The sequence below is a fragment of the Eurypyga helias genome, unplaced genomic scaffold (genome assembly GCF_000690775.1).
Source record: "Eurypyga helias isolate BGI_N326 unplaced genomic scaffold, ASM69077v1 scaffold1784, whole genome shotgun sequence".
Classification (NCBI taxonomy): Eukaryota; Metazoa; Chordata; class Aves; order Eurypygiformes; family Eurypygidae; genus Eurypyga; species Eurypyga helias.
The window spans coordinates 49,070-76,825 of NW_010248115.1; the positions used below are offsets into that span (position 1 = coordinate 49,070).

A 27,756-nucleotide genomic window follows, 5' to 3' on the forward strand; every position below is an offset into this window, starting at 1 on the left:
ACCAGTAAACACAGAAGTGGTTGTCTGATAGCCCAACAAATGTACAAGACTTGGTCTAGAGTAGTCAAATGGTGCTTACAGTGATGTATCCTCACAAAGAAGCTCGACCTTGTTTCTTGATGCAATTAAGACTGGAAGCTGGTCCTGTACCAAGGCATGTATATACTGAAATATTCAAACAGCAAACCAGCTTTGAGGACTTTGTTACCCCAGGCATGAAGTAATGATGTTTTAGTGTGGAAGTACAGACTTGAAGTTCAACTTTACCATTGGTCCATTAGAGTAGATGGAGGGGCAGAGGGGAAAGATAAAACTTTGACTGTCAGTGTGTAGAGATAGGATGATCAAGGCAGTTGGTTACTCTTCTCACTGCTCAAGACTGTTGGGAAAAGCTTTTGTCTTACTGGAAACTTGAAATGTTTTTGTTTGGATGCCATAAAGATTCTATTCATTGCCCTTCACATACTCATTATAAAATTGAACTCTGCACAGGTGATACTGAAATAAATACAAGCAAAGTCATTAAGCATAAAAACGAATGTTCTCTCTCAGTGAAATGTGCTGTATGGATTTGAACTATATTTATCCAAGAATTATTGCTGAAGCACACTTGAAATATATTTCCTATGAGAACTGTAAGTCAACATGCATATTTTCTTCTCCTAACACGCCGAAAACCATTTATCTGTGGGTTTTACAATAACGGTTTTCTTCTTTGTGGGAAGAGGAGTGTTGGGATTTAAACCTTTTTTCCCCTCTTCTCCTCACTGCAACACCACTGGTATAAGAAATAGACTGTACCTGAATTGGGACCTTCCTAACTACCTTGGTTATACTTTTTTGAAGTCTTAACTTCTGTAGTGCCTCCTGTAATATGGTAGATGCTCCCCAGCCCCCATATTTGGGACTACAGCAGTAATTATTAGCAGCTGTTTATGTAACGCGTGTGCTACTGCAGTAGTTAACTTTATTAATGTGTGGATTATTCAATGCTTTTCTATCATCCAAGTTAAGCATATTTGGATAGTTTGCAGTCCACTTTACTATCTTGATCAAGTTCTTTTGTACTAGATGTGAGAGTTAAGAATCATGATCCTTTATAATTCCATTATTGTTCTATGCTGCTTTAACTGCTGTTACGTCTAATTTACAGTCATAGTAAGGAATGAGACAAGCTGAAATTAGATGCTGTACTAAATGATGTTTTGTTATCATTGCTTAGTTCTCCTCTGTACAAAACTCCTTAGGCCATAGTTTCTGACCTTACGTCAAAAATATTTTTGCTTAACTTCTGTATGTTTCTTTTAATCCATACCTGGTGTAATTTGTCTCATAAAATTTTAAATTTTCAAAAAGCACTTTGATAAAAAGATCAAGGGGAGTTTGAATCTTGATTTACTCTTAAAAATCAAAAAGCATGATTAACCTTATATTTAAGTTTGGACTTCTTTGTTTCTGTCAGTGACATTTATTAGCTTCTTTGCTGGGATTTGGTATAGCAAGACCAGAAATTAAATTAGTAGTGGACAAAAACCATAGCTACCTTCTGGGGAGAGAGTACCCAAATTGGCATGTTATGATACAACTTTTGTGGTATCTGTTGAAAAATGTCCCACTTCAAATGAAATAAAGGAGCTAATTCTTGATGACTGGCAGTTAGGGACACAACTGATTATTAAACCAAAGTTGGGGATAAAGGGGCGTTATTTTGATGTTCCGGGAGGTTACTCAGTGGTGTGTCTTGGGTGAACACTGACAATATGTAGAAACTGCATTTCTTTCATTTTGCAGTTAAAGGTGCTTTTGTCAACTTGACAGGAGGAGTGTACAGTACTTTACTTTATCCTTTGTTGATCACAGCAGAAAAAGACCTGGAAAATTACTGGAGAAAAGGCAGGGAGAAAACAATTGAGTTCTCTTAAGGAAAAAACAGAATGGGAGATTTGAATCTAAAACAGCCTTTGGAGAAAGTTTGCTCTGTACTTTTAAACATTATATATATGAAACTAATCTCAGGGAGGTGTGGCAGTCGATGCTGTTTTGTGTCATGTCGATACACTGTCATCAACTATAAAATGGTATTAGCTTTTGCTTGTCCTAACAACCTTGACCAAAGTTTCTGCAAAATGGCTGTTAAGAAGCTTCTACTTCTGTTTTCATCAAGTTCTGCCATGTGAGCATACTGACGCTAGCACTGTCGCTTTAAGTTTATGGGGGCCAGAAGGGTGGGGGGTGAAGGTTGGACAGACCTTTATATGAGAATCTACAAACTGTTTTAAGAAAAATGGCATAGATACCCATTGCTTGGACTTACTCTGCAGTCCTGCTTCTAAAGGTATGGAGCTCCTGGTCCTGCCAATGGCTGACTTGTGGAAGGAAAGATCTTTGGGTTGAAAAATAGGGTGGTGTATTTTTTTTTTCTGGTGGTGGGCTTCTAGAAAACATGCCAGTCAGATACTTACCTATTTCTTTGATTTTAATACAGTTAACCTTTTTCATAGTTGTTAAATTCAGGGAATTAAATACTCAAAGATTGGGTTAAATGTGTAGAAAACACGTATCTGCTGAAAATCGAGTTTTTAGGGAGTTCTGTCCCACTGTTCATTTATTCTCATGTTAAACTTCTGAAGGGTGTTGCTTGTACTAAGTGTAATTATTCTGTTCAACAGCAGTGAGCGGAAGAGCATCTGCCATGTCAAACACTCCTACCCACAGCATTGCAACTTCTGTCTCCCAACCTCAGACGCCAACTCCGAGTCCCATCATTTCTCCTTCAGCCATGCTACCGATCTACCCTGCTATAGATATCGATGCACAGGTGAGCCTGAAATTGTCACTGCAGCACAGATGCCTGAAGCTGTTCTGCTTCTGCATCCTGAATAATTCAGCGATGGGAAACAGCTCTGTTGTGTAATGAATTGGGTTCTAGACACTTGATTTGCTGCTTTTAGAAAGTGTATACAACTCCCTGGAGAATTGCAGCCCACTTTCCTCTATGCTCTCGCTGAACAATTTAAGGTCTTTGAATGACTAAACACTTGCATTTCTTATTTCTTGGTTGTCAGTGTGATTATGAGAAGCAGCAAAGTTATCTTCTGACAAGAATTAAATGGTTTTCTGGTCTGATATCCCAAGGCAAAAGTAAGCCTTAAAATGTGGCACTTTTTTTTTTTTTTTTCCTCCCAGTTGTGGCTGAAGCTGTTGTTCAGTGTTCACCCAGCATGACAGATGTAGGGAAGAATTGAAACTGATAATTTCTGGTATTTCTTCACCAAGGAAATAATATAAGCTCTCACTTCCACTAAAGAAAAGGCATTTCTGTACTGAAAATAATTTTTTAAAGAGTTGGTGTATGTTGAGTTGCAATTATCTGGCCATCAAAATAAAAAAAAGCATTCATATACTAACTAGCATACATATATGCATAGCTCTAGATTATACATAGCATGGCTAAGGTGTGTGGTCAAAGAGGAAAGGCAGAAATCTCTGGAAAACCAGTCTTGGCTACTTGAGCTGCTTGTGGCACTTGGTTTGGTTTTTGCTGTGACCATGTCCACGAGCCCTTGCCATAACCTGACCAGCCTCATTGCTAGCTGGTGGGCACCAGTGCAGGTCAATGTTGCAATAAATTGCCAGTTACCCTGGCTCATAATAGAGTAAACCAAAACTAAGTTCTCATAGTAGCTAAAAAAAGGTGGAGGGTGTGTGTTGTGGTGGTGGTGGTGTTGAAGGAGAAAGAGATATGTTATTTTAGTCACTCCCTGTTGTAACTAACAGTGCCGGTAGGCCTTGGAGTTTCTCAGTTGCCCTTTGTTGTGGTTTAATTCCAGCCATCAATTAAGTACCACACAGCTGCTTGCTCACCCTCCTCCTCCTTGTCCAGTGGAGGAGGAGAATCAGAGGAAGAGACAGGGAAACTCATGGGTTGAGATAAGAACAATTTAATAATTTAATATAAATGAATAAAATAAAGATCCTACTAATGCTAACAGTACCAGTAATAACTGCAGTACTAACAATGCTAAAATTACTATTACTAATATGTAATAAAAATGCTACTACTAATAATAATATGTAGTGAAAATAATGGAAAAATAAAACAAAGGATAAAATTTCTCGCCACCTCCCAACCGATGCCCAGCCAGGTCCTGAGAGAGAGCAACAGCCTGAGAAGAAACCACACCAGGGTCAGAGCGAGCCCCATGAGCAAGAGCACGAATGAGAAAACCAACCAATCCATGTAGCCCCCTGTCCCACCCACAGTTACATACTGAGCATGAAGTTTTATGACATGAAATACCCCTTCAGTCAGTTTGGGTCAGCTGTCGGGTCTGTGCCATAGAATCACTGAACGGTTTGGGTTGGAAGGGACCTTAAATACCATCCAGTTCCAACTCCCCTGCCAGGGACAGGGACACCTTCCACTAGATCAGGTTGCTCCGAGCCTCATCCAGCCTGGCCTTGAACACCTCCATGGATGGGGCATCCCCAGCTCCTCTGGGCAACCTGTTCCCTCACCACCCTCTCCGGGAAGAACTTCTTCCTGATATCTAATCTAAACCTCCCCACTTCCAAGTTAAACCCGTTACCCCTTGTCCTGTCACTACAGGCCCTTGTAAAAAGTCCCCCCCAGCTTCCTTGTAGCCCCTTCAGGCACTGGAAGGCTGCAAGGTCTCCCCGGATCCTTCTCTTCGCCAGGCTGAACAAGCCCAACTCTCTCAGCCTTTCATCATAGCAGAGGGGCTCCAACCCTCTGAGCATCTTTGTGGCCTCCTCTGGACTCGCTCCAACCAGTCTATAACCTTCTGATATTGAGGGTTCCACCGCTGGACACAGCGCTCCAGGTGGGGTCTCACAGGAGTGTCCCCTCACAGCTTTTTGTAGCAAAAAAGTTGGGAATACAGACACGTCATCAGAACTGAAAAAGTCCTTGACTTGGCACAAACACCCCTTTGCAACATCTGAAACCACCAGGGTTATCAGACTGTTCTGAGCACAAATCCAAAACATAGCCTTGCACGAATCTAAAACAGCCTCATAGTGGTGACTGTGCCGAACGTTAACTCTGTCCCGGCTAAAACCAACACAGCCTTTCAGATCCCATGGTGGCCATTCACATGGGCTCTGGCAACGCTGAGAATATAAACGCGTGTTGTTTCATTGCAAGTGTTTAGCATTCAGAAACAAGGTTGATAAGGGCTCCATGCTGGAAGCACTCACAGCATAGGTTCAAAGACTTCAGTTGGTTTGTTCTTTTAGATTACTGTGATTGGCGGGCTCGCTGTAGCTGACTTCTACTGTTCGGAGGCTTCAGCAACAGTGGCAGTCAGATTGGGAATCTTTCACTCTTTGGTTGAACTGGAGGATTAAACATTAAAGACAAGAATTTTGTCTTCATTATACCACCAAGCAGTGGTAAAGAAGTCGAGGTAGTTAAGCACAGAATGAAATCTGGGTCTTGAAGAATCTGGGGTCTTGTCAGGAGTTGTTCAGAAACCTCCCAATAGAGCTGACTTGAAGTAGAATCTTGTTATGAACTTGAACACGACAGATAACTGAGGTAATCAGTGGACTCGTCTTAACCTATAGAAGCTTTGTATTTTGTCACAGGTATAGTTGTGCTTGGGTAATACGCTATATAATGGAACTTGAAAAAGGACATTTATCTTGTGTATATGATGTCGGTTTCTTTTAGACTGAGAGTAATCATGACACAGCGTTGACGCTTGCTTGTGCTGGTGGCCACGAAGAACTAGTACAAACACTGCTGGAGAGAGGAGCTAATATCGAACACAGGGACAAGAAAGGTAGGTATCTCACTGTGGCAGTACACACCCTTGTTGGCTTTCCAGTGTATCACACTAAATACGCCGTAAGTATAGTCTTTATGTGAAGCTTTTAGTCTTGCTCATGAATGTGGTGTCTTCAAGCATCCTTTATCATTTCAGGGTTTACTCCGCTTATTTTGGCTGCTACAGCCGGCCATGTGGGTGTTGTTGAAATCTTACTGGATAACGGAGCTGATATTGAAGCCCAGTCTGAGAGAACCAAGGACACTCCCTTGTCTTTGGCTTGTTCAGGAGGGAGACAAGAGGTGAAGTAAAACTTAAGTCTTCAAAAGCAGTGTGTGTAGCTTGCATAGCGTGTCAGTATGCAAAAGCAGTCTTCCAGAAATGTTACATAACTTAATTCACCATTCAATTTCAGAATGTGTTTTTAAAAAGGATGGAGAAGACCTTCATGTTTTCCAAGTTGCATATTGCACTGTGGCTCATATAGATTGCTTTTTCTCTTTTTTACAAACTAGACCAGCGCTGTGCGGATGGCCTCAGGACTGTGATCATGAGTGGCTTACTGTGGGGCTTTCGCCAGCATGATTAGATGTAGATATGAAAGCGAACGCGGCGAGTTCTTGTTGAGAAGCTGGAGTCGCACACAAATCGGTGCCCTCTATGAGCCACGAGGGTTTACTGATGGATTCTCTGTAGGCAGTAGGATATCTGAGGACTGCAGATGATTCCAGTGTCTGACTGAAAGTACAAAAATGTTTTTCAAATGCTTGATCAAAAGTAAATATAGAGGAATTTTTTTAATGTTACGTGAAATACTGTATTTTGTGACTTAATTAGGAAGTCTGCATTTTGACTTTTTTCTAAGGGTTTGTGGAAATCTAAAATGTATAAATCTACTCTTTGGATTGCAAAAGCCACAGTGGAAGCTGTATAATCTGGTGCAGGATCACTTTCTTCTGTGGCCATCTGGAAATTGGTGATGTTGGAGACTCCTTTCCCACTTCCACAGGTTGTTTTAACAGTGGTAGCGTGGCCTTGAAAAGGTGATTACTTCCCTAGACTTGAAGTGAAAACCTGTAGCTCTTCTGGCTGGTTTACAGTGCCATCTGGGAGATTTCGGACATGGGGAGGACTAGCCGCAGTGCCAGTCACATGCTCTGGTTTGGGGAAAGGCCTGCTTTCTAGTAAGTCTGTCATAGCAGCCTTCGTGACCAGCGGCCTTTTACAGCAAAGCTGAATGTGTTCTTTCATGTCTTTTGGGGAAGGTGGGGAAAAAAATGGGCTTTGAGTAGTAGAGATGATGTTGGGACGTTCTGCCTCGATTTCTGTATTTCGCAGTACGTTCACCCTGTGATTCCATGGGACAATATTTTCATTGAAAAGCCCTTGGCTTGAGTTGTGCGAGTCTAATCTAAACAGGGTTTACACTAAAAAGCTGAAAGTGGTGCAAATGAACGTTGCACTGGAGATGTCACAGTGAGTTTTCACCTCAGTGTTCATTGTAATTTTAAGTTGCTAGACAGTTTAGTTCCTTGTCTGGTCACCTGCAGAAACATTTCAGAATGTCAGCTTCCTGTAGAATATGGGAAGCTGTGAGTTGGTTGGGTCAGAAGTGAATCTGCAAGGAAGGAATAATGGGAGAAGTATTTGTGGTGTTTTTGTTAATGGACAGGGAAAACCAGCAAGGGATGCAAATTCTGATTTTTCTAATGGCTCTTACATGAGGTTTCTGTGCACAAGCTACACACCGTTCAGCGTGGTGGTGTAAGTGGGGAACACAGGATAAAAGCCTGCGACTGCTTTCATGTTTGCTCCGCAGCTTTGGCTTGAGGATGAGTTTTGAACTTGATGGTGAACTGAGCATTAAAATGAGAGAAGACAAAAAGCAAGGGTATTTTGTGTACCATATTTTATATGTGGACTCTGGTTTTGACAGTATTTAAAGACAGCTGAAATAAATGTAAAGAGAACTCTTTTTTTTTTTTTTCTTGCTGTTATATAGTTTGGTATGAATGGTTTAAGCAATCATGATAGACTTTCTTAAAGGGAGTTTTACAGTGGCTCTGGGAACATATTTGCAGCCTCATCTGTTCATGGAGGTGAGGAGTATAGGGAAGCAACTGACTAAGATTGTTTTCTTACTGTTGGAGGATGTCAGCGGTGTATTTAGTCTTCAAAAACATTTGCCCTGGATAGATTTTCAAGTTTGGGAGAAAACCAGATGTTATTTCTCAAAACACTGCAGGTGGTGGAGTTGCTGCTAGCTCGAGGGGCAAACAAAGAGCACAGGAATGTTTCTGATTACACACCTTTAAGCCTCGCTGCTTCTGGTGGCTACGTGAACATTATCAAGATTCTGCTAAATGCTGGGGCAGAAATAAATTCCAGGCAAGTTCCCTTTTCACCCCTTCTCTCATGGTTTTTGTAGTGTTCTGAGTTTTTTCCCTCCTTGGAAAGATTTCTTAAGGATTTCTTGTCAGCTTGACAACTATGTGCAGCAAAATCTTTCTCCTCTTACGTGACCAAAACCCAAGTGTTGTTTAATTTGTAGTAGGCTTCTTTCCCCTCAAGTTAGAAACTAAAGGCTTTGACTGTGCGTTTCTAATGCTCTTTCAACTTCCATCTCCCTCTACGTGTTTTGTTAGCTTCTTCCCTATATCACACAATCAGTTGTCTTTGTCAAAGACGGATATCTCTGCCTCTGGTTGGCCTGCTGGATTGCCATGAGTTCTGGGTTACGTGAAGAAACTGTCTGTTTGTTTATCCCTTTGTTTTCCCTCTGTAGTTTAAGGAAAGCTTTTTCTATCTGTGTATGCATGTGTAATGCTTCTGTAGCCATTGGGAGGTAGAAAGTACCTCAGCTCTGCACCGCACAAGCCAGATGAAAAGTCCAAGCCAAAGCTATGCTCCTCATAAGAGATGCCTGTAAACTCAGAGCAAATAAAAGGTAACATGCGTAGTATCTCCAAGTAAAAGTATTTGTCCTAAGCAGTGCTACTGTGGAGAACCTCTTGCAGTTTCAGTAATAGTTGCTCTGCAGCTGATTTCTTTGGGCTCAGATGATTACTCTGCCTTCACTTGTTTTGGTAAAATGATTTCAGAAATGTGATCATGATTTAAAGAGTGGGTTTTGGTTTTTTTTCTCTTTCAGAACTGGTAGCAAATTGGGCATTTCTCCCTTAATGTTGGCAGCCATGAATGGGCACACTGCTGCTGTCAAGCTATTACTGGACATGGGCTCTGATATAAATGCCCAGATAGAGACCAACAGGAATACAGCACTGACCCTGGCTTGTTTCCAAGGGAGAACGGAAGTGGTTAGCCTGCTGCTTGATAGAAAAGCTAATGTGGAACATAGAGCTAAGGTAAGGAGCAAGTAGCTGAATAAGCCTCTGGGAAAAGGTGCTTGTTAGTCATCACTTTAATCTGATGATTTTCTTAGCTTTTGGGCAGGTTGTGACCCCTCTAGCTCAGTTGACTCAACGAACCTATATATTGTGAAGAAAAAACAAACGCTGCACTTACAGGGTAGTGTTTTGGGATTACACATTTCACCAAAAAACAAGTGTTTCTTCCAAGGCCTTAATTAATTTTCAGGTGTCAACAAGCATAAGAATAGTGATCTATTAAATTAATAAAACCAGAAGGTTTTAATGTATTGAAAAAATAGCTAGGACCTTTGCCTAGGTATTCTCATAGTCTGATCTCTGTGTCTGACCAGCTGCTTAAATCCACAGCGGTGATGCAGAATGGAAAGGGGATGTGTGTGCTTGGGAGCCTGTCAGGTAACCCCAACTCTTTAAATGAGAGGAAAGGCTGTTCACTAGAAAAATAGCTAGGATATTGAGAGGAAAAAGAACGGCCCCAAATGTGGCATTCTCTTCTCCTTTTCTACTGTGCCCTATGGCTGCCACAGAGTAGCTCAAAGGGACCTGCATGGTGCTGATTGCTGCTGGGTATTCTTGCTGAAGTTACGTGTCCCCTTGACCTAGCCAGGTGCTTCTGGATGTCTCTGTGTAGGATCCTGTAATGAAGTGATGAAATGTGATTTGCATTATCTTTATTCGTAACATGGGTGCTGTATGGGACTTAATGCCAGTGATCCTCATTTGTTCAAGTGTGGTTGGGTTAGTTTCCCAAAACCTGACAGCAGTGGGCTTTAAATCCCTCTTGGCAGTGCTCGAGGGCACCTATGCACTGTGCTGCTCAGTGAAAGCTCTTCCTGAGCGGTCTGAAGATGAGCTTGCCTTCAAATTGTTGTGAAGCTGTTACAAAATTGGCCAGGTAGTAATTGGAATCCATACACCAGAAGTAGAAGTATGTTGCTGGAAGTTGAAATAAATCCTGGCTCTCCAGTAACAAAACAGCTCTCACCCCCAACTAACTGCTTGTTTTTCCTGCTTATCTTAGACTGGCCTCACACCATTAATGGAAGCAGCTTCTGGTGGATACGCAGAAGTGGGCAGAGTTTTGCTGGATAAAGGTGCAGATGTAAATGCTCCTCCGGTACCTTCCTCGAGAGATACAGCTTTAACCATTGCAGCAGACAAAGGGCACTACAAATTCTGTGAGCTTCTCATTAGCAGGTATGGTCTGTACAAGTGTGCTCCTTGAAAGAAATTCAGTTTTTCCTGCCTCACCGAATCATGAGTGTTAGAAATAAGCAATTTATTATGCAACTTTACGTATATGGTGCTCATCATCACAACACAGCCATTCTAGATGGTAGTGCTAAGTCCTTAAATAACAGATGTGCACCAAACATATGTCCTAACGCTTTTTCTTTAGATTGATCACGATGCACATTGAGTGTAACTGTGCTTCCTGTGTCACTTTTAGATATGTCATTCTCCAGGTAGTAGCACTTGTTGGCTTCCACGTGAAATGGATAAGTTGTGCTGAGTAAGCTAATGAAGAATACAGTGTACTGATGGGTGGGAATTAACTAATAAGAGAAGCTTCAGACTAGGCTGGCAAACAGCATGATTTAGAGCGCTAACAATGTTTTTAGGCTGAGCTGTAGCTCTTGACAACATGAGAAGAAACAAAACCATCATTTTGGAAACTGAAGCACTCTGAATGCATACGCTTGATGTAAAAATGAGTACTGAATTCTATCCTGTTGTTCTTGTGTTGCATGTCGGGCTTGTCAATCCAGTTGGTAAATGAAATGAAAATCTGTTCCAGAGTTTTGATGGAATGCGTTTGTTTTTGTAGAGGAGCTCACATTGACGTGCGTAACAAGAAAGGGAATACTCCGCTGTGGCTGGCAGCAAACGGAGGGCATCTAGATGTTGTCCAACTGCTGGTTCAAGCTGGAGCAGATGTGGATGCTGCTGATAACAGGAAAATAACTCCTCTTATGGCAGCCTTTCGAAAGGTAGAATACGAAGTGCAGCTTTGGTCTTAGCTTGCACTGTCTCTGTCATCCCTCCACGGTTGTTACATATGGAACGCAGCTGATAGGAGCTGCGTATTTAAAAATATGTCAAGTAATTTTAATCCTTGGCATTGAATCTTCTGAAATAGGTATATGTGTCACCGGTACAATATCTGTGTTAAATTCTAGTAGAAATTTGCTTTATAGGCACTTTACTGATGCTGGTTCTCATGGGTCTGCTGAGAGGTGAAAATTGCAGCGTATTTGTGAAGAGCGGGAATATGTGATAGAACTGGAGGGGAATTGGATTGGTTTCTTATGCAAGAGAGGGCGAGCGCTCGTAGCCACGCAATCTGCAGTTTGACTCCAGAGATGCTAGTTGTTAGCCAGGGAGTGTAGTTCAGGTGCTGCAGTGCTTGAAAAATTGCAGATGACTGTAGGAGCCTGCAACTGTCACGTTGCTGGAGCTGGGCATTGGAAAACTACCACCCTGAAGTATGTCAAAGTATGGCTGGAGGAAGGACAACTTGACAACAGGTATGGTAATTGTATGCCTTCCCTTCCATCATAAATGTGAAGAAACATCCTTTGCTAGTTTAGAAGATGATAAAGATGCCAAAACAAAAGGTTAGTGTTGAGAGCTTTATTTGGAGGAGTTGAAAGTTGAAAGTACTGTCCAGTGAGTGCTTGGACTAAAGTGTTTGTTAGCAAACCAGGAGCAGCTGGTCTGATGTAGAATGTTGTCCTTGAAATTTCTTTCTCAGGGTCATGTGAAAGTGGTGCGCTACCTAGTGAAAGAAGTAAACCAGTTTCCATCAGACTCGGAATGCATGAGATACATAGCAACAATTACTGATAAGGTAAGATTGTAAGAATGTAAATATGTTTGAAGAAATAGTGCTCTGACTCAGCTTTAGAGTCGATTTTATGAATGCCCTTTAGTTTCCGGGCACACCAGATTGCAGCCAAATGATGAGTCCTATTGGAACTTTTCAGAAAAAATCTGCTGAAAATGGGAAAACACAGTCACAGTAACTTAGTGCACCTCAGTGCTGTGAGTAGTAAAGGTGGTGTTATTTATTACTCATGCTTATTTTAAAGTGTTTTCCCAGTTATTACTTCACTCTGCTCTGCATTTCTCTCTGCTGAGGAAGTTTGTACTGAATTGATGATGGCTTTTGCAGTGGGGTAGAGGTAATGCTGAACCTCTGCTAAGAGTATGTGTGAGCCTAAGGTATGACAGTTTACTTGTAAAAAAATCTGTTGGAACTAGAATGAAGATAGACAGTAAAGTGGTTTCTTGTAGCATATTCAGTGGACTGCTGCTCTTCAGTGTGGAGGTTCAGTTTTATTTGGTTTATCTTCTGTTGAGATGAACAGGGCAAAAATTACGTTGTAGTAAGAGAAACGAGAATAGCAAGCGGGGCTGAAGTACAGCCGTAACGCGTCTGTCTTCTCACTGATCCACTGTGCTGCAGTTGAGTTGTCTTTCCGGGTGTCAGATTGTGATTAGCGTGTTAGGCTGAAGAGGTGCTCATGTTTAAATCAATGTGTTTTATTGCCATTGGCTGTGAGGGTTGTCCACTTCCACGATGCTGGGCACCCTATGCATTTAAGCTTTTTCACTGCTGTGCAGCCAGTGTAGTTTGTGAGTAGTAGCATAATGCTAGAATATTCATATATTTCCCATGTGTCTAAAAATAAGAAAAAAAAGAAAAGCCTTGCTTTATGACACAGCTTTATTTCTGCAGTTGCTTCATTTTCCAGACCCTTAACCTTTTATTTCATAATTTTTTTGAGGTATTCATAAATGGGCATAGGTTATGAATGCTCTCAGTACCATTTATAGCACACAGAGGTTATTGATTGCATGTCACACGTGTGACTGGAATGTAGGGTTGGCCATGAAGAGGAATTCACTGGAGGGAATTATAAGTTCTCCCTTTAACCTCCTGTGCAAGTAATGCAACAGTTCTTGAATCACAAATGTCAGCTTGAGATCATAGATTCAAACACAGGAAGTGTTACTTTTTCAGACAGAGGGTTGATATGCTTTCTCATTTTAGGAGATGCTGAAGAAGTGCCACCTGTGTATGGAATCAATCGTTCAAGCCAAAGATAGACAGGCTGCTGAAGCCAACAAAAATGCAAGCATTCTTTTAGAGGAACTGGACTTGGAAAAGGCAAGTTGAAAGAGTTTGGATGTTTGTGAATATTTATTTGATAAATTTTGAATTTCACATTCCTTCAAGTTTATAAGATTGGTGAAAGTATGTATTACAGTATAGGAAGTAGGTGTAATTACCGTGATTGGAGTATCTAGAGCTGAGCATCTTGTTGTTCAGGTAATCTTTGAACTTTACCTTGACTATTATTTAGACAAATTAGATCTGCGGTACAACTGTTTCCTCTGTAATAATATTGTAGCAAGAGAAGGATTTCAGAGTATCATTTTTTTGTCAAGTGCATGATAGATTGGCATTTTCCATTCACATTGGTGTGGATTTTCGGTCTAAATCCTGGTTTGGGTCTTCAATGTTAAAAATATACAAAGAATGTTAATAGAAACCTTAATACTGTAGTAGAAATCTGATGGAAAAATCAAAGTACAAGTATAGTGTCAAATGAGCATGTGCTTTATATTCAGTTTAGCTGAAATGTTTCATGTTCTAATCTTTGAAAGTGGGATGGACCATACTCCTGAGACACAAGGTGACATAGAGAATCTGGAAAACATGTCTTGGAAAACTCTGATTTAAGTTGATATGGTGTCTGTCCTCTGTTTCTACACTTATCTTTTCTTAACAAGAGTGAACAATCTGTTTGGAAGAAGTAAATAGCTAAAAATATGGGTCACAGAGAATTTAGCTTCTGTTTTTTAAATACGTTTTCTGAAATGCAAGTTCAGCCTCCTAGGAGGTAGAAAGCCTCTGCATTTCTTGAAGTGCTTGGGAATCTTGTAATGCAGTTCTGTGTGCTTGACTCGTAGCTAAGGGAAGAAAGCAGGAGACTGGCTTTGGCTGCCAAAAGAGAGAAAAGAAAGGAGAAAAGAAGGAAGAAAAAAGAAGAACAGAGGCGAAAACTAGAAGAAATAGAAGCAAAGAATAAAGAGAATTTTGAACTTCAAGCTGCTCAGGAGAAAGAAAAGCTTAAAGCTGAAGGTGATTTAAAACACTTGCCTTAATTTTGAAAGATGGCTTTGATTTTATTCCCATATTAAAAGTCACTTTTCTTGTCAAAGCTTGAGTACCCACTTTCTTACCACGTGCTGAGCTTTCCTTTTTTTTTCCCCTTTTCTATTAAGCCCATAGATTAGCATGATGGCTTTTTTGGTTTCTTGCTGTGGCAATGAACTGCTGCCAGCAGCTTCAGTGAGAGTTACGGGTTAAGTTTATCGTGGGTATGTGTTGACTTGTTTAATTTTGGTGATTTTTTTTTTTTGTTGGTGGGGGATTTTTTGGGGTGTGGAAGGGTGTTTGTGTTTTTCTGCTGGGTTTTTTGTTGGTTTTTTTCTCCCCTTTATTCTTTAAACCAGGTCAGGGTTTTTTTCCTGATCAAAACAGAATGATAATAATGATTAGCTGGAAAAACTGGCCGTATGAAAATTCCAAATATGTATTGTTCTCTTCTTACCCATCAAAACTTGGTGGTTCTTTATCTTATAGCAATGAGTTTCACATGGTGTACTGAGAAATGGTTTTCACTCATTGTTCCCACACTCTGATATGCTGAAAGAAAGGGAATATGTGACGATTTTTTGATGATGTTCCGTATGCTTATGTCCCCCTGTTGCTTGTGTCAGTCTTGCCATGCCTGAATTCGATTTCACATGTTAAATTGCTGCTGCATTTGTTCCAAGGAAAGAATGCAATTTGGTATGACTTAGCAGAAACAAGGGGAGAGGCTGCACGGCATGACACCATGTGCCACTATACAGTAGTTGTACAGATATCCACACAAGCTTCCTTAAGCCAGCTAAATGAGTACTGTTTTTTTCCCTCTTCCATCAGACGATGCAGAGGTCCCAATGGAGCCTCCTAGTGCTACCACTACAACCACCATAGGTATATCTGCAACTTGGACAACGTTGGCAGGTTCCCATGGGAAGAGAAATAACACCATCACCACCACAAGCTCCAAAAGGAAAAACAGGAAAAACAAAGTAACCCCTGATAATGTTCAGATTATATTTGATGATCAACTCCCAATTTCCTATAGCCAGCCGGAAAAAGTGAATGGTGAATCTAAGAGCAGCAGTACTAGTGAAAGTGGTGATAGTGACAATATGAGGATTTCCAGCTGTAGCGACGAAAGCAGCAATAGCAACAGCAGCCACAAAAGCGACAATCACTCTTCCACAGCCGTTACTAACACACAGAGCAACAAAAAGCAACCTTCGGTTCTTGTCACTTGTCCAAAGGATGAGAGGAAAGCAGTTACTGGCAAATCATCCATAAAGTAAGTTGCTGTGACCGTGCATGCTGTTTTCAGGTGGTGGTTGCCCTACATTGGAACGCTGTGCCCTTGTCTTCGTGGATTTGTGTTCTTAAATCAGTTGTTAGGTAGCACGCTCTTGCTGAAAGGTGTATAAGGGGCATAAACATCGGGGCATTTTGAGAGATAAGCATCTCAGTTTAAGCGATTTATTAATATGTATTACTTTCATGCTAGAAGAGAAAAATGGGTTGAGGAGGGTTGGCGAATGGGTGAAATTCAAGTAATCCTTCCTTTTGTTTGCCTGCATAATGACAGCACTTATTTTATTTTAAAGGTTGTCTGAAGTTATTAATGAAGTGACGAGTAATTCCTTGTCTACTTGTACAAAATCTGGTCCTTCTCCCCTTTCTTCTCCAAACGGAAAGCTAACCATTGCTAGTCCTAAACGAGGTCAGAAAAGGGAAGAAGGATGGAAGGAGGTTGTGAGAAGGTAAGTAAAACATTCCCCTAAGTCCCTCTTGCTGATGTCCTTTTTCAGAACATTTCATGTAGCGTAGCCCTCTCGGGGGTTACTGAATGATCACCCTAGCCAACCTACTACGCAGGTTGAATCATTCGTTATAACGTTGTTTTGACCAAGCTGCCCACTGCTTCATGCCAGGGAGGTGTTTCCCAGTTAATCATTGTTTCTTTTTTGTACAGATCGAAGAAGGTTTCTGTTCCATCGACTGTGATTTCCAGAGTCATTGGCAGAGGAGGATGTAACATCAATGCGATACGAGAGTGCACAGGGGCGCACATAGACATTGACAAACAGAAGGACAAAACTGGAGATAGAATAATAACAATAAGGTAAGCAGGCTGCTTGATTAGCTCATTCCTGTGGGGATTTTCTTAGTGTAGACCACTTTTCTGTATAGAAAAAGGAAAAAACTTGACCTCATTGTCTTGTGAAAGATCATTTTGAGACAGTTCTTGTGATGCAGGGGAGATGAATGGGGTGGGGAAACAATACAACTGGCACTTAGCACCATCATGTTTGTATAAAGGAAGATGAGATAGGTGGAGCATAAACATTAGAGTTCTGTTTTAGATTTGTTTAGACATGGTTACATATATAGGTGTATTTAGGGAAGTAAATGTTTTAACCATTTGGGTTTTTTGAGAGTTAGTTTTCAACTCAAGCTTCTTAAATAATTGTCAGTGTCAAGAACACGCCAAGCTCAGTCGTCAGCTGGAGAGTTAATTTATTGTCTCTTAGTGTGACAGAACACAGGCCGGATGGTGTGTTGGAGGTACTTTGCTCTAATGTATATAAATGCTTTAGATGCACTTTCCCTTTTCCCTTCCTCACTTTCTGTAGGGGTGGCACAGAATCAACAAGACAGGCCACGCAGTTGATCAATGCTCTGATTAAGGATCCAGATAAAGAAATTGATGAACTTATTCCAAAGAACCGTTTGAAAAGTTCGTCTGCAAACTCCAAAGTGGGGTCATCAACACCTGCCACCACTACAGCTGCTAACAGTTCTCTCGTGGGCATCAAAGTGACCACCGTAGCTGCTTCGTCAACATCTCAGACTGCCTCCGCACTCACCGTGCCTGCAATTTCTTCAGCATCCACTCACAAAACCATTAAGAACCCAGTGAATAATGTGCGGCCTGGTTTCCAAGTTTCTCTTCCGTTAGCATATCCTCCTCCGCAGTTTGCACACGCGTTACTTGCTGCTCAGACTTTCCAGCAAATCCGTCCGCCTCGGTTGCCCATGACACACTTTGGAGGTACTTTCCCACCAGCGCAGTCCACGTGGGGTCCCTTTCCTGTTAGGCCGTTGAGCCCTGCAAGAGCTACCAACTCACCGAAACCTCACATGGTGCCTCGCCATAACAGTCAGAATAGCAGCGGTTCTCAGGTGAATTCAGCAAGTTCTTTGACAACTAGTCCAACAGCTACAACAAGCTCAGTGGCTTCTACTGTGCCTGGTTCTTCTGCCAACGGCAGTCCGAGTTCACCTTCAGTCAGAAGACAGCTTTTCGTCACGGTCGTGAAGACGTCAAACGCCACGACGACCACAGTGACGACGACGGCGAGTAACACGAGCACAGCGCCTACAAATGCCACGTATCCAATTCCTACTGCCAAAGAACACTACCCTGCATCTTCCCCGTCATCTCCTTCTCCTCCTGCACAGTCGGCAGGTGTTTCCAGAAGCAGTCCCTCTGACTGCGCAGCAACCTCTCCGAATAAAGGTGCGCCTTCGTCTGATCCAGAAGTGGGTAGTCCGCCAGCAGTAGAAACGAGCAGCTCGACCAGCAGTAGGCAGCCCACTTCTGGTACCAGCAGCTCTTCTGTGCACCCTGCTCATCAGCAGCCTCCGGGCGCTCCCCTGCAAGAGGCAAGACCCCCTCTTCAGCAACCTCAGGTTCCTGCACCAGATCCTCGAATGGTTGTGCCTCCAAATATAGCAGCGACAAGCTCATCCGCTCCGGTGGCGGGTCCAACAAATGCCCTGATGACCTACCCCATCTCTCAGACATCAATGGGGTCTTCTCAGCCTGCAGCTAAGATGGAAACCCCGGCAATCAGACCGCCTGTCCATGGAACCGGTAGCATCCATAAGAATCCAGCTCCTGTGCAAAATTCTTCTGTCGCGGTCCTCAACGTTAATCACATCAAAAGGCCCCACAGTGTTCCTTCTTCAGTGCAGCTTCCTTCTACCTTAAGTACACAAAGTGCTTCTCAGAATTCAGCCCACCCAGCAAACAAGTCTATGGGTAACAATTTCAGTGCTACTTTACCATTTGGGCCCTTCAGTACGTTGTTTGAAAATAGTCCCACGTCTGCTCATGCCTTCTGGGGTGGTTCCGTCGTTTCCTCTCAGACGACACCGGAATCTATGCTGCCAGGAAAGTCTTCATTTTTGCCAAATTCGGATCCTTTACATCAGTCTGATACTTCCAAAGCCCCAGGTTTTAGGCCACCGTTACAGAGGCCAGCTCCAAGTCCCTCAGGTAAGCCTGGGTTCTGTGTTCATGCCTTAATAATATACTTAACGGAACATACAGTAACTTCTGCCTCAGCTTGTGCGGTCACTTACAGTAAATCACTGTCTGCCCCGCAGTGAAAGGGCACTGTAATGTAGTTTATTGTTGTTTCTGTAAGCAAGGTTGAGTTTGTCGTCTTCTAAGTGCCACCTGTCCAATTTAATAACTGTTTGGCAGCTGATTAACTTGATAAAAGTTGAGCTGAGGCATTCTTTTTGCCATCCCAGCCTACTCTGCAGTAATAGCTCAGATAACAAAACGCTTTACTGTTGTTTCCACCAGCTAACAACTTACTTCAGTTTGTGATAACTTGCTTCTTGTCCTGAGACTGCAGAAGAATATGCAGCAACTTCAGAGTGTTAGGATGATTTAAAAAGTGGTTTGATGTGAATTTCTAGCAGGGGGGTTGTTCTCTTAACTACTACATTTAATCAAAAAACTTAATGGACTTTCTGAAATTTGTAGCTGGATGTTTTTAGCCTTCTGCAGAAAGAGGCTGGTAGAGGTTGTCCCAGAACTTGTTGTGTAGCTTCCAGAAAGTACATGCACAGTCTGTACCATCTGTGCCTGTTTCAGTAGGACCTGTGGGTTATTCATGTAGCTTTGTTCGTGAATCGAGAATTAAAACAAATTTTCTTCATATTTTGTGAATATTGTGGTGTTGAGTGGCTTTTGAGATGCTCTGTGAGTTGTGTCAGCTGAATGGACGTGTTGGCATTTTGACTTTGGCACACCAAGCTGCGTGTCGCTTGGGCACACCCATCGGTTCCCTCGCCACGGTCCTGCTGTTGTCTGTCCTGTGGAAGGCTGTGGGCACAAGAGAGAGAACTTGGAGGTGTCTGCAGAGCCAGGGAGCGTCGCGTTAGTTCAGGGGAAAGTACCCCCTGAGGGCCTCAAGAATTGGAGAAGAGCTGCAGGTTGGATCTGGGTAACGGATGTTGCAGAGGAGGCAGGTGCTGTGCTGCTTTATTCTTCTGCTTCTCACTGCTGAAGAGATTTTCTTTACCTCCTAACTAAAATGGTAAATTTAAATCTCGTCACATGCTTTAGGAGCAGGAGAGATGGACGTGGCACAGCAGCCGGGTGGTAACAAGCTGCCCTAACAGTTTTTCAGAGTTAAAATCCAAAGAGTTTGTTTTTCCCTTTTGTCATTGAGAGAACTAAGGGGGTAGCAATTTTTGTATTTTGAATACCTTGGCTAATTGGTGCCACTTGGTCTTAACAAAATACCATTTTCTTAAGCAAGTTAAAACGTATCCCTGGATTGTGGGGAAGTAAATAAAAAACCAAACCCACTTCAGTGTTGGTCATGGTGCATATAGTCATCCTCCTGTCACATAAAAAATTTGAGGAAGTCACCTTATCTTTAGGATTATTTCCACTGTTCTTGGCACAAAATCTTACTTTCTAAACCCAGAAAATTTAAATTGCAGGTTAATAAAAGGCACAAAATCTTAGTTTCTAAACCCAGAAAACTTAAATTGCAGGTTAATAAAATGCTCGGTTACTTTTCTGATGTCCGGTTATATCAGAATGTGTGTTATTCCCTTAATTCATTTGCATTCAAGGTACCTGCTTGATGACCTAAGAATCATTCTTGAGTTCTGTATAGGGCGCAACTGCCACATAACTGTCAAGACTCGCAGAGCATGAAGCTTAAGACTCCCTGTTCTCTTGGGAAAATAATAACACGCCCCTGCCCACCAACAATTGATTGGATGAAAGTTTTCTTCCTCTGTTATTTCCATGTGATAGGAGACCTCTTCATGGAGATCTTGGAGTAATGGGAATCACTTGTGCCAATTTCTCTTGTAGGTATTGTCAGTATGGATTCACCCTATGCTTCTGTAACACCTTCTTCTACACACCTGGGTAATTTTGCCTCAAACCTTTCGGGAGGTCAGATATACGCGCCTGGGACACCTCTTGGCGGAGCACCTGCAGCTGCTAATTTTAACAGACAGCATTTTTCCCCACTTAGTTTATTGCCTCCATGTTCATCAGCATCAAATGGTGAGTTCTAGTCAGTGGGAGACTAATGGGAAGTTATCATACAAATAAAGTGGCTGTCTGTTTTCTGTGGGCTTTTATAGTTCTGTTTGTTTTAAACTTCAGGGTTTTAGATCTGTTTTTTGAACATCCATGCAGTCCCAGATTTAGAGAGACCATTTTCTTGGGCAAGTTCTGATCTCTAGTGTGGTTTTCTAGCAGCTAAGGTCATGCTATTGTGAGTTCCTTATTGCTGCTGCAATTAACTTTGGCCTGTTAATGTGTACGACATTCTTCTAGTCATCTCACAAAGAAAAAATTGGGTTTTTCTTGGTTCCTGAAGGTAATATTCAAAGTGTGAGTTGAGTAAACCTTGTAATGGTGCATTACTTCAAGCTAGCTTGGCAGCGGTGACTGCTTAGTTTTTCTGACGTTCCTAAAATGGGATTGTGTAATGTATTTCAGGAGAAAGTACACAGGGCAAGTTCTGGTACCTTCCTCCAGGTTTGGACCCTGCAGTTTTGGCTATGAAGCCGAGTTTGGACAGGAAACAAAACTGTTGAGTGTTGGCTTATTCAGGGAACAAGTTAGCCTGTTTTACTGGCAAAAATGATGACAAACAAAACGCGGGGAGGGGGGAAACCAAACACAAAACCAACAAACAAAACCCCAGCCCACAGAACAAACCTGGATTTAAAAAAAAAAACAAAACACCCAAGAACAAACAAAGCCAGCCCAACCATCCCCTGGGCTTATTTCAGCTGTGCTTTTGGGTATAATCCTCAAATCCTCTGCGGCTGACACACAATAATGCTCAGTTAAGATGTTGAACTGTCTGTCATCAGTTGTGGTGTATGTCCAGTAGCTGAGCAGACAGGGCGTGATAATCGTTTTATGTAAGAGACTAAATTGGTGGTGAAAGTCTCTCTGATCTGAAAGTAAAACAATGAAAATTATCCTGAAGTTTTTGCTGTATGAATCTGACATTAACAAACTACCCGTTCTCACTTGTTTGCTGTATGGCTTGCCATGGAAAAATAGGTTTGTGGGGACTTGAGAGGGTCTGGCTGCCATTACTCAGTGCTCTTGTTGCTCTTCTTGCAGAATCTCCTGCTCAGTCGGTGTCTTCTGGAGTAAGAGCACCATCACCCACCCCTTCAGCGGTGTCCTTGGGATCAGAAAAACCCAGTAATGTTTCTCAGGACAGAAAAGTTCCTGTTCCGATTGGGACTGAACGATCTGCACGTATTAGACAAACTGGAACTTCTACTCCATCTGTTATCGGGAGCAACTTAGCTGCTCCAGTGGGACACAGTGGGATCTGGTCCTTTGAAGGTATAGGTGGCAGTCAAGGTACGTCGTGTAACGAGATGGCCCTGTGCTTGCAGTGGACCCAAATACTGTGTTTTCCTAACTTGCCTTTGGAGCTGAAATACTATGCAGAAGTGAGGGCCTCGAAATGTAGGAGTGCCCTTTCCAAAGGAGTTGGAGCAGGGACTTCTGTTTGGCCTCCTGTCCCCTTAATTGTGCTTTAACAATGTCACAGAAAACCTCAGGGGTTCTGAAACAGGCTAGCTGGGAAGATTTGTTACTTGAAGGAAGAAAACCCAGGAAAAATAAATCCACAGGCTTTTACAGGGTTGAACTGAGTGAGGATCATTGGATTTAGGAAGAGGGAAATGAAGATGTCTCTGTGTATTTTTTCTGTTGATAAACAGATTTTGTACAGTAGGAGTTAAATAATTTTAATTTTTAGCCAAGTTGAAGTTTTTTGTGCTGAGGGTCATGCAATTCATGTTTTGGGAATTGTTGGTATTTCACATTTGAGGGTTTCTGTTCTTTTCAGTCGCATTACTTGCGTTTTACTAATGCAAGGCTTGCCTGTAGTCACCTAGAATTCAGTATTTCAGAACTCATTAAACAAGGTACTGACGGGACACCTTTTCTCAGCAAACACTTGGGGAGTCATGGGTGTGATTTATAGGAGATTTCAGGGTTTTTTCCCAAGTTGTTTTGGGGAGGTTGTTTTTTTTTTATTTGGTGTTCTAGGTTTTTTAGTTAGGACGAAAGGGAAGGAATCATGAGGCCATGTTGGATGGGACCTCTGGAGGTCATGTTAGCCTCCTGGACAAAATGGGATTTGCTGTGAGGTCAGACCAGGTTGCTCAGGGCTTTACCCAATCTGATCTTGAGAACCTCCAAGGATGGAAAGTGCTCAACCTCTCTGAATAACCTGTTCCAGTGCTTGACTGAGGAGCCCAAACAGCTTAAGGTTTTAATAGACTGACTGTGTACATGCTTTGCATGACATGAGTATACTGTCCTGGGGTTTCTTCCCCAAATACAGTATAGACAGGATGTATCCAAACCATTTTTTACTTCACAGAAAAGTGTTTTCTCCATCTGTGAAGTGAGAGGCTATTCATCATTAAGGCTTTAGAAACTGAGTATTGTTATTTGCATTATCTAGGTATAAACTTACCCTTTGTGTCTGTGTTTGCTTGTGGAATGCTGCTTGCTTTCTACTTCGTTCAGTTATTTCAGCATGCTGATTTTCAGTTCATAATGGGATTGGTTCTTGTTGAGTATTAGGATGGCTTCAGAAATATTTCTGTCTTCCTTCTCCACCCTTCCAAATATAATTTACTTATGCTTTATTTTGAAAAATTGGCTTTCTGGATGTGTGAGGTTTTGAACTGCAGTAACAATACCAAGCAGCCTCTAATGAAATTGTGTAATTAGAACATGAGCACAGTCTCCAACTGGTCATTTTCTGGTTTTGCTTTTCAAAAGAAGTACTCTGTCTCTTAGTCCCTTAAATCATTCGTGTAAGAATGGTAATGAAGTGGAGCAAATTGTCCTCATAGTGTACAGACCCCTTTCACAGCACCAAATGCACCAAGGAATTTAGGTTTTTGGAGGAGGGAGATTTAGCACAAATGCCAGCTTTTCCTTTCAAATGAAGGAAGGTTGCAGAGGTGATGCTCTGGTTGCATGTAACTGTGCAAAACTCCTTGCACCGGGTTCCTGCCGTGGAGCGTGCAGGTACCATTTGGGATGCTCTCCATCCCACGTGCACCTCAGTTTGAATGCAGGTAGATGCACAGGCACTGTGAGCTGAGCCAGTGTCACTTAGAAACGTTACAGTGTGCAAACATTTATGCTGGAAAATGGATGATTAGTGGGTGTTATGTATAATGATGTTCCTATGTTTTCTGTTGTGTTAGATAAAGTGGACTGGTGTCACAGCGGAATGGGGAGCCACATGATCCACAGGCCCATGTCTGATCCAGGGGTGTTCTCGCACCAAGCCATGGAGAGAGACAGCACAGGAATTGTAGCGCCTTCCGGTACATTCCATCAGCCCGTTCCTGCAGGATACATGGACTTCCCAAAAGTTGGGGTAATGACCTTCTTGGTCTTGATAAGCCTGGTACTGCTTGATGTCTGTGACAGTGCAGATGAATGACATGGACATACCGTTCACAGTGTGGTTGAGCGAGCATAAGCTAAAACACCAGCCTAGACCTCATTGTATTGCACAAGCAATACGTATAATAGAGAATAACTCATCTGTGAGGCAATAAATATATTGGAACAAGTCCAGAGGAGGTCACGAAGATGCTCAGAGGGCTGGAGCCCCTCTGCTATGGGGACAGGCTGGGAGAGTTAGGCTTCTTCAGCCTGGAGAAGGGAAGGGTCTGGGGAGACCTTATTGCACCTTCCAGTACCTGAAGGGGCTACAAGGAAGCTGGGGGGGACTTTGTACAAGGGCCTGTAGTGACAGGACAAGGGGTAACGGGTTTAACTTGGAAGTGGGGAGGTTTAGATTGGATATCAGGAAGAAGTTCTTCCCGGAGAGGGTGGTGAGGCACTGGAACAGGTTGCCCAGAGAAGCTGTGGATGCCCCATCCCTGGAAGTGTTCAAGGCCAGGCTGGATGAGGCTTGGAGCAACCTGGTCTAGTGGAAGGTGTCCCTGCCCATGGCAGGGGGGTTGGAACTGGATGGTCTTTAAGGTCCCTTCCAACCCAAACCATTCTGTGACTCTGTGATTCTATATGCATAGAAAAGTTTTGTTAAATTCAACCATTGCTTTACTGCTTTAAGACGGCGTTTTTTTAACACTAATCCCCTTTTGTCATTCTGTATGTGCAGTAGTATGTGCATTCTATGATTCTATGATTCTAGTAGCAGTGTTTGATAACATACTGATTCTTGATTTTTTTTTTCCCTTCCCCCTAAGGGTATGCCTTTTTCTGTGTATGGGAATGCAATGATTCCTCCTGTAGCCCCCATCACAGATGGTACTGGAGGCCCTATATTTAACGGGCCTCATGCTGCTGACCCATCTTGGAACTCGCTGATAAAGATGGTTTCAAATTCCACAGAAAATAACGGGCCTCAGACGGTAATTCTTCAATTTTTATATTCACCAATTTAGTTTATCTTAAACAGTGTGGTGAAGATAAGATCCTAGCTGTTAGGAAGTATGAAAATAATGTAGTGTTTATTCTTTTTGCTCGTGTCTGTAAGGAGCTGATACAACCCCCTACTCACTGCCGCGCTGAGCACTATACGTGTTTCCTGACAACTGCAAAACATTAGTCATCTCTCCAAAAATAAGTCCAAGTTGTCCCAAGAAGACATCAGCATCACTCAGTGAATGCAGTTCAGAGGAGCGTGCTGTAGTTCCTCCTCTGCACATTCGTGCTTGGGAATTGGGAAGCTTTATTCCAGCTGAGCTCTGAGAAGCTGCTGTTTAGTCAAAGTAAACGCCTGGTTAATTACTGCCGATCAGTTTTTCTGATTACGTGTTGTGGGCAAGTCTGGATACGAAAGATAGTTTTACACTGTATGTTTGACTGAAATGATGATTTCTGTCTGTGCCGTTTTGCATTTGGGAAAACACAATCAATTTGCTTTTGAGAAAATTAGTGTCTTTGAGAAAAGCAGTTTATTTGCTGTTTATGTAAGGGCTTCCCAAAAAGGGAAAGCAGCATCCGGTCTAAAGGATTGTTGCCAAGCTCTGATGGGAATGATGTCTTCGCTGTGCTAGGAGTTCACATAGGAAGGGAGTAACTAGCTCTGTTCTCTGCTCTGACTTTGCCTGGGTTGTAGGCTTGCCCACTACATGTAATCTAGGTATAGGGATTGTCCCCCTAAATCTGTTTGTACTCAGCCAGCAACTAATGTTACAATGGATCATCAGTAGCTCTTTTTATATTCTGTCCTGTGTTTATTTTGAATTATACAGTGAGCTCTGTTACACTGTTACTAAATATATATCTGGGCCCCCAGGCAATTATTATCGTCCAAGCTGCTCCCAGCAGTTCCCAGCTCTGGCAGACCATAGGTGTGCAGAAGAAGAGGCCGTCTGTTGTTTGGCCACCGTTCATGCCAAAGCCACTCTGAAGTGCCTCACGAGCGTTACGAGGTGACTTCTGGCTTAGTGAGTAAACTTGGTCACCCAAAGAAGGCTTTATTTGGTTAAACTTGGGTTTTTCCAGAGCTGAGGTTGTTGGTATGTATCAAGGGAAAAGAATTCAAGGTGCCAGTTGTTGACTGTCTGAACTTCCTCAGGCAAAGAGGAAAGACATTCTGCTCTGGAAGCTGGAGGTCTTCAGATGCTGTCCTCTCAAATAATTTTGCACATCTACAAAGTGACGTTAATTCTCCTTGACAGCGGACCTGGCATGTTGAGAGGGAGTACTTGCATCCCTTCGGAGCCAGGGAAGTGTTTTCCCTGTGTAACAGTGAAATACTACATCACTGTCGCTATGACGGAGGAACTAGTGGGCATAAATAGCACCGATTTCTGCCTGGGGTTTTGCTAGGAAGGCAAGCAGGCTGGGTGAAAGTGTGTTTTTACACTGAGTAGAAAGGAAGAGGAAGAGGGACCTTTGGCCAAGTTGGGAAAAGCAGACAGAAAGATGAAAACCCTGTTTCCCTCTTTTCTCACCTGAATTCCAGCAGGATAAAACAAGTGTTGGAAGGAACTCAGCGTAGTCTGATGGCTGATTGGTGTTGTCTGGTGCTGGACTTGGGTGCAGTGAAAATCTGAAGGACTGCAGCATAACTGCGGTTTTGACTTGTGAGCAGCCCGGCAGCACGGTGTTAAATGAAGCTTTCTCTTTCAGGTGTGGACTGGAACTTGGACACCTCACATGAACAGTGTGCATATGAACCAGCTTGGCTGAGTGGGATCAACTTGCTAGCCTTGAGATTCCTTTTTTGCAGAGGAAAACACAAATGGCAGAAACAGTTTATGTGCTCCCAGATCATTCTACTGATGTGCTTGACTGAAGTGTGTAGGCTTTTTGCAGAAGAACTTACTAACTGACCTTTTTCTGTGAACATTGTGACCGCCCATTCCCCACCATCATACGTTTCAACTTAGTTAGCCTTTATTCTTTCCTTTCCTTTTTTTTTTTTTTTGACATAACTTTCTGTTGAAGCTGTTCCTTGGCTGGTTGGTTTTAGTACTGTAAACTGCTTCTGAGCAAACACAGAAATTTAGCAAAGTTATGTAAACTTGATCCTGAAGTTTTAGAATGGCAAATAAATGTACAATTGTTTACATAACAAATGGCTAAGCAGAAAGTAAATTTCAATATGTCAGTATAGAGGCTCTACTTTATGTAGACTTAAATTAATGTGAGATATGTACCTTCATATTCAGAAATCTGGATGTTTCCTTCATACATTAAACTATTAATAAGCATAACTTTTCTACTTGTGTAATTTAAGTACCTTATAAAGAAAAAGGGCATTATCAGAGGGCCTTTTCCAAATGTGTGTTGGATTTTTTTGAGAAGGCATACTTCAGTTGTAACCAGATAAGAAGAGTTTCCCTTTTCTTCCTGTGAGAGGCTTTTTCAGCAAAAAGCGCCTGAGAAAACGGCCTTTTGGCACTTTCCAAGTTGTCTCCACACTGAACTCCCCTACTTGCCTGGTAAACGTGGTAATTGTATCACGCTGCAGCATCTATTAAAAATTATTCTTACAGTTGGGTTGATGCAGCAAGATCTGTTCTGTTCCACTAGTGCTCCCAGAGCTTCTGATCCTCTGGTTCCTTTCTTTGCTTGCAAAAGTAATTTCTGAACATAGGTCCT

At 42.3% G+C, this 27,756-nt stretch overlaps 1 protein-coding gene across 1 annotated transcript in view; it reads left to right on the top strand.

Moving 5' to 3' along the window:
- The window catches only part of ANKRD17 (ankyrin repeat domain 17), a gene marked incomplete at its 5' end in the record, with an annotated part of 52,861 nt that extends 25,493 nt beyond the window's left edge, over positions 1-27,368 (top strand). The window contains 19 exons of the mRNA XM_010150948.1: positions 2,670-2,818; positions 5,696-5,807; positions 5,949-6,094; positions 8,038-8,180; positions 8,944-9,157; positions 10,203-10,378; positions 11,010-11,172; positions 11,937-12,032; positions 13,239-13,355; positions 14,162-14,333; positions 15,183-15,630; positions 15,944-16,099; positions 16,312-16,461; positions 16,973-18,621; positions 20,470-20,667; positions 21,748-21,996; positions 23,871-24,046; positions 24,888-25,052; positions 26,782-27,368. Coding sequence (XP_010149250.1) covers positions 2,670-2,818; positions 5,696-5,807; positions 5,949-6,094; positions 8,038-8,180; positions 8,944-9,157; positions 10,203-10,378; positions 11,010-11,172; positions 11,937-12,032; positions 13,239-13,355; positions 14,162-14,333; positions 15,183-15,630; positions 15,944-16,099; positions 16,312-16,461; positions 16,973-18,621; positions 20,470-20,667; positions 21,748-21,996; positions 23,871-24,046; positions 24,888-25,052; positions 26,782-26,841 — 4,739 coding nt within the window. The remainder of the gene's footprint in view (positions 1-2,669; positions 2,819-5,695; positions 5,808-5,948; positions 6,095-8,037; positions 8,181-8,943; positions 9,158-10,202; positions 10,379-11,009; positions 11,173-11,936; positions 12,033-13,238; positions 13,356-14,161; positions 14,334-15,182; positions 15,631-15,943; positions 16,100-16,311; positions 16,462-16,972; positions 18,622-20,469; positions 20,668-21,747; positions 21,997-23,870; positions 24,047-24,887; positions 25,053-26,781) is intronic.
- Between the last annotated feature and the right edge of the window lie 388 nt (positions 27,369-27,756).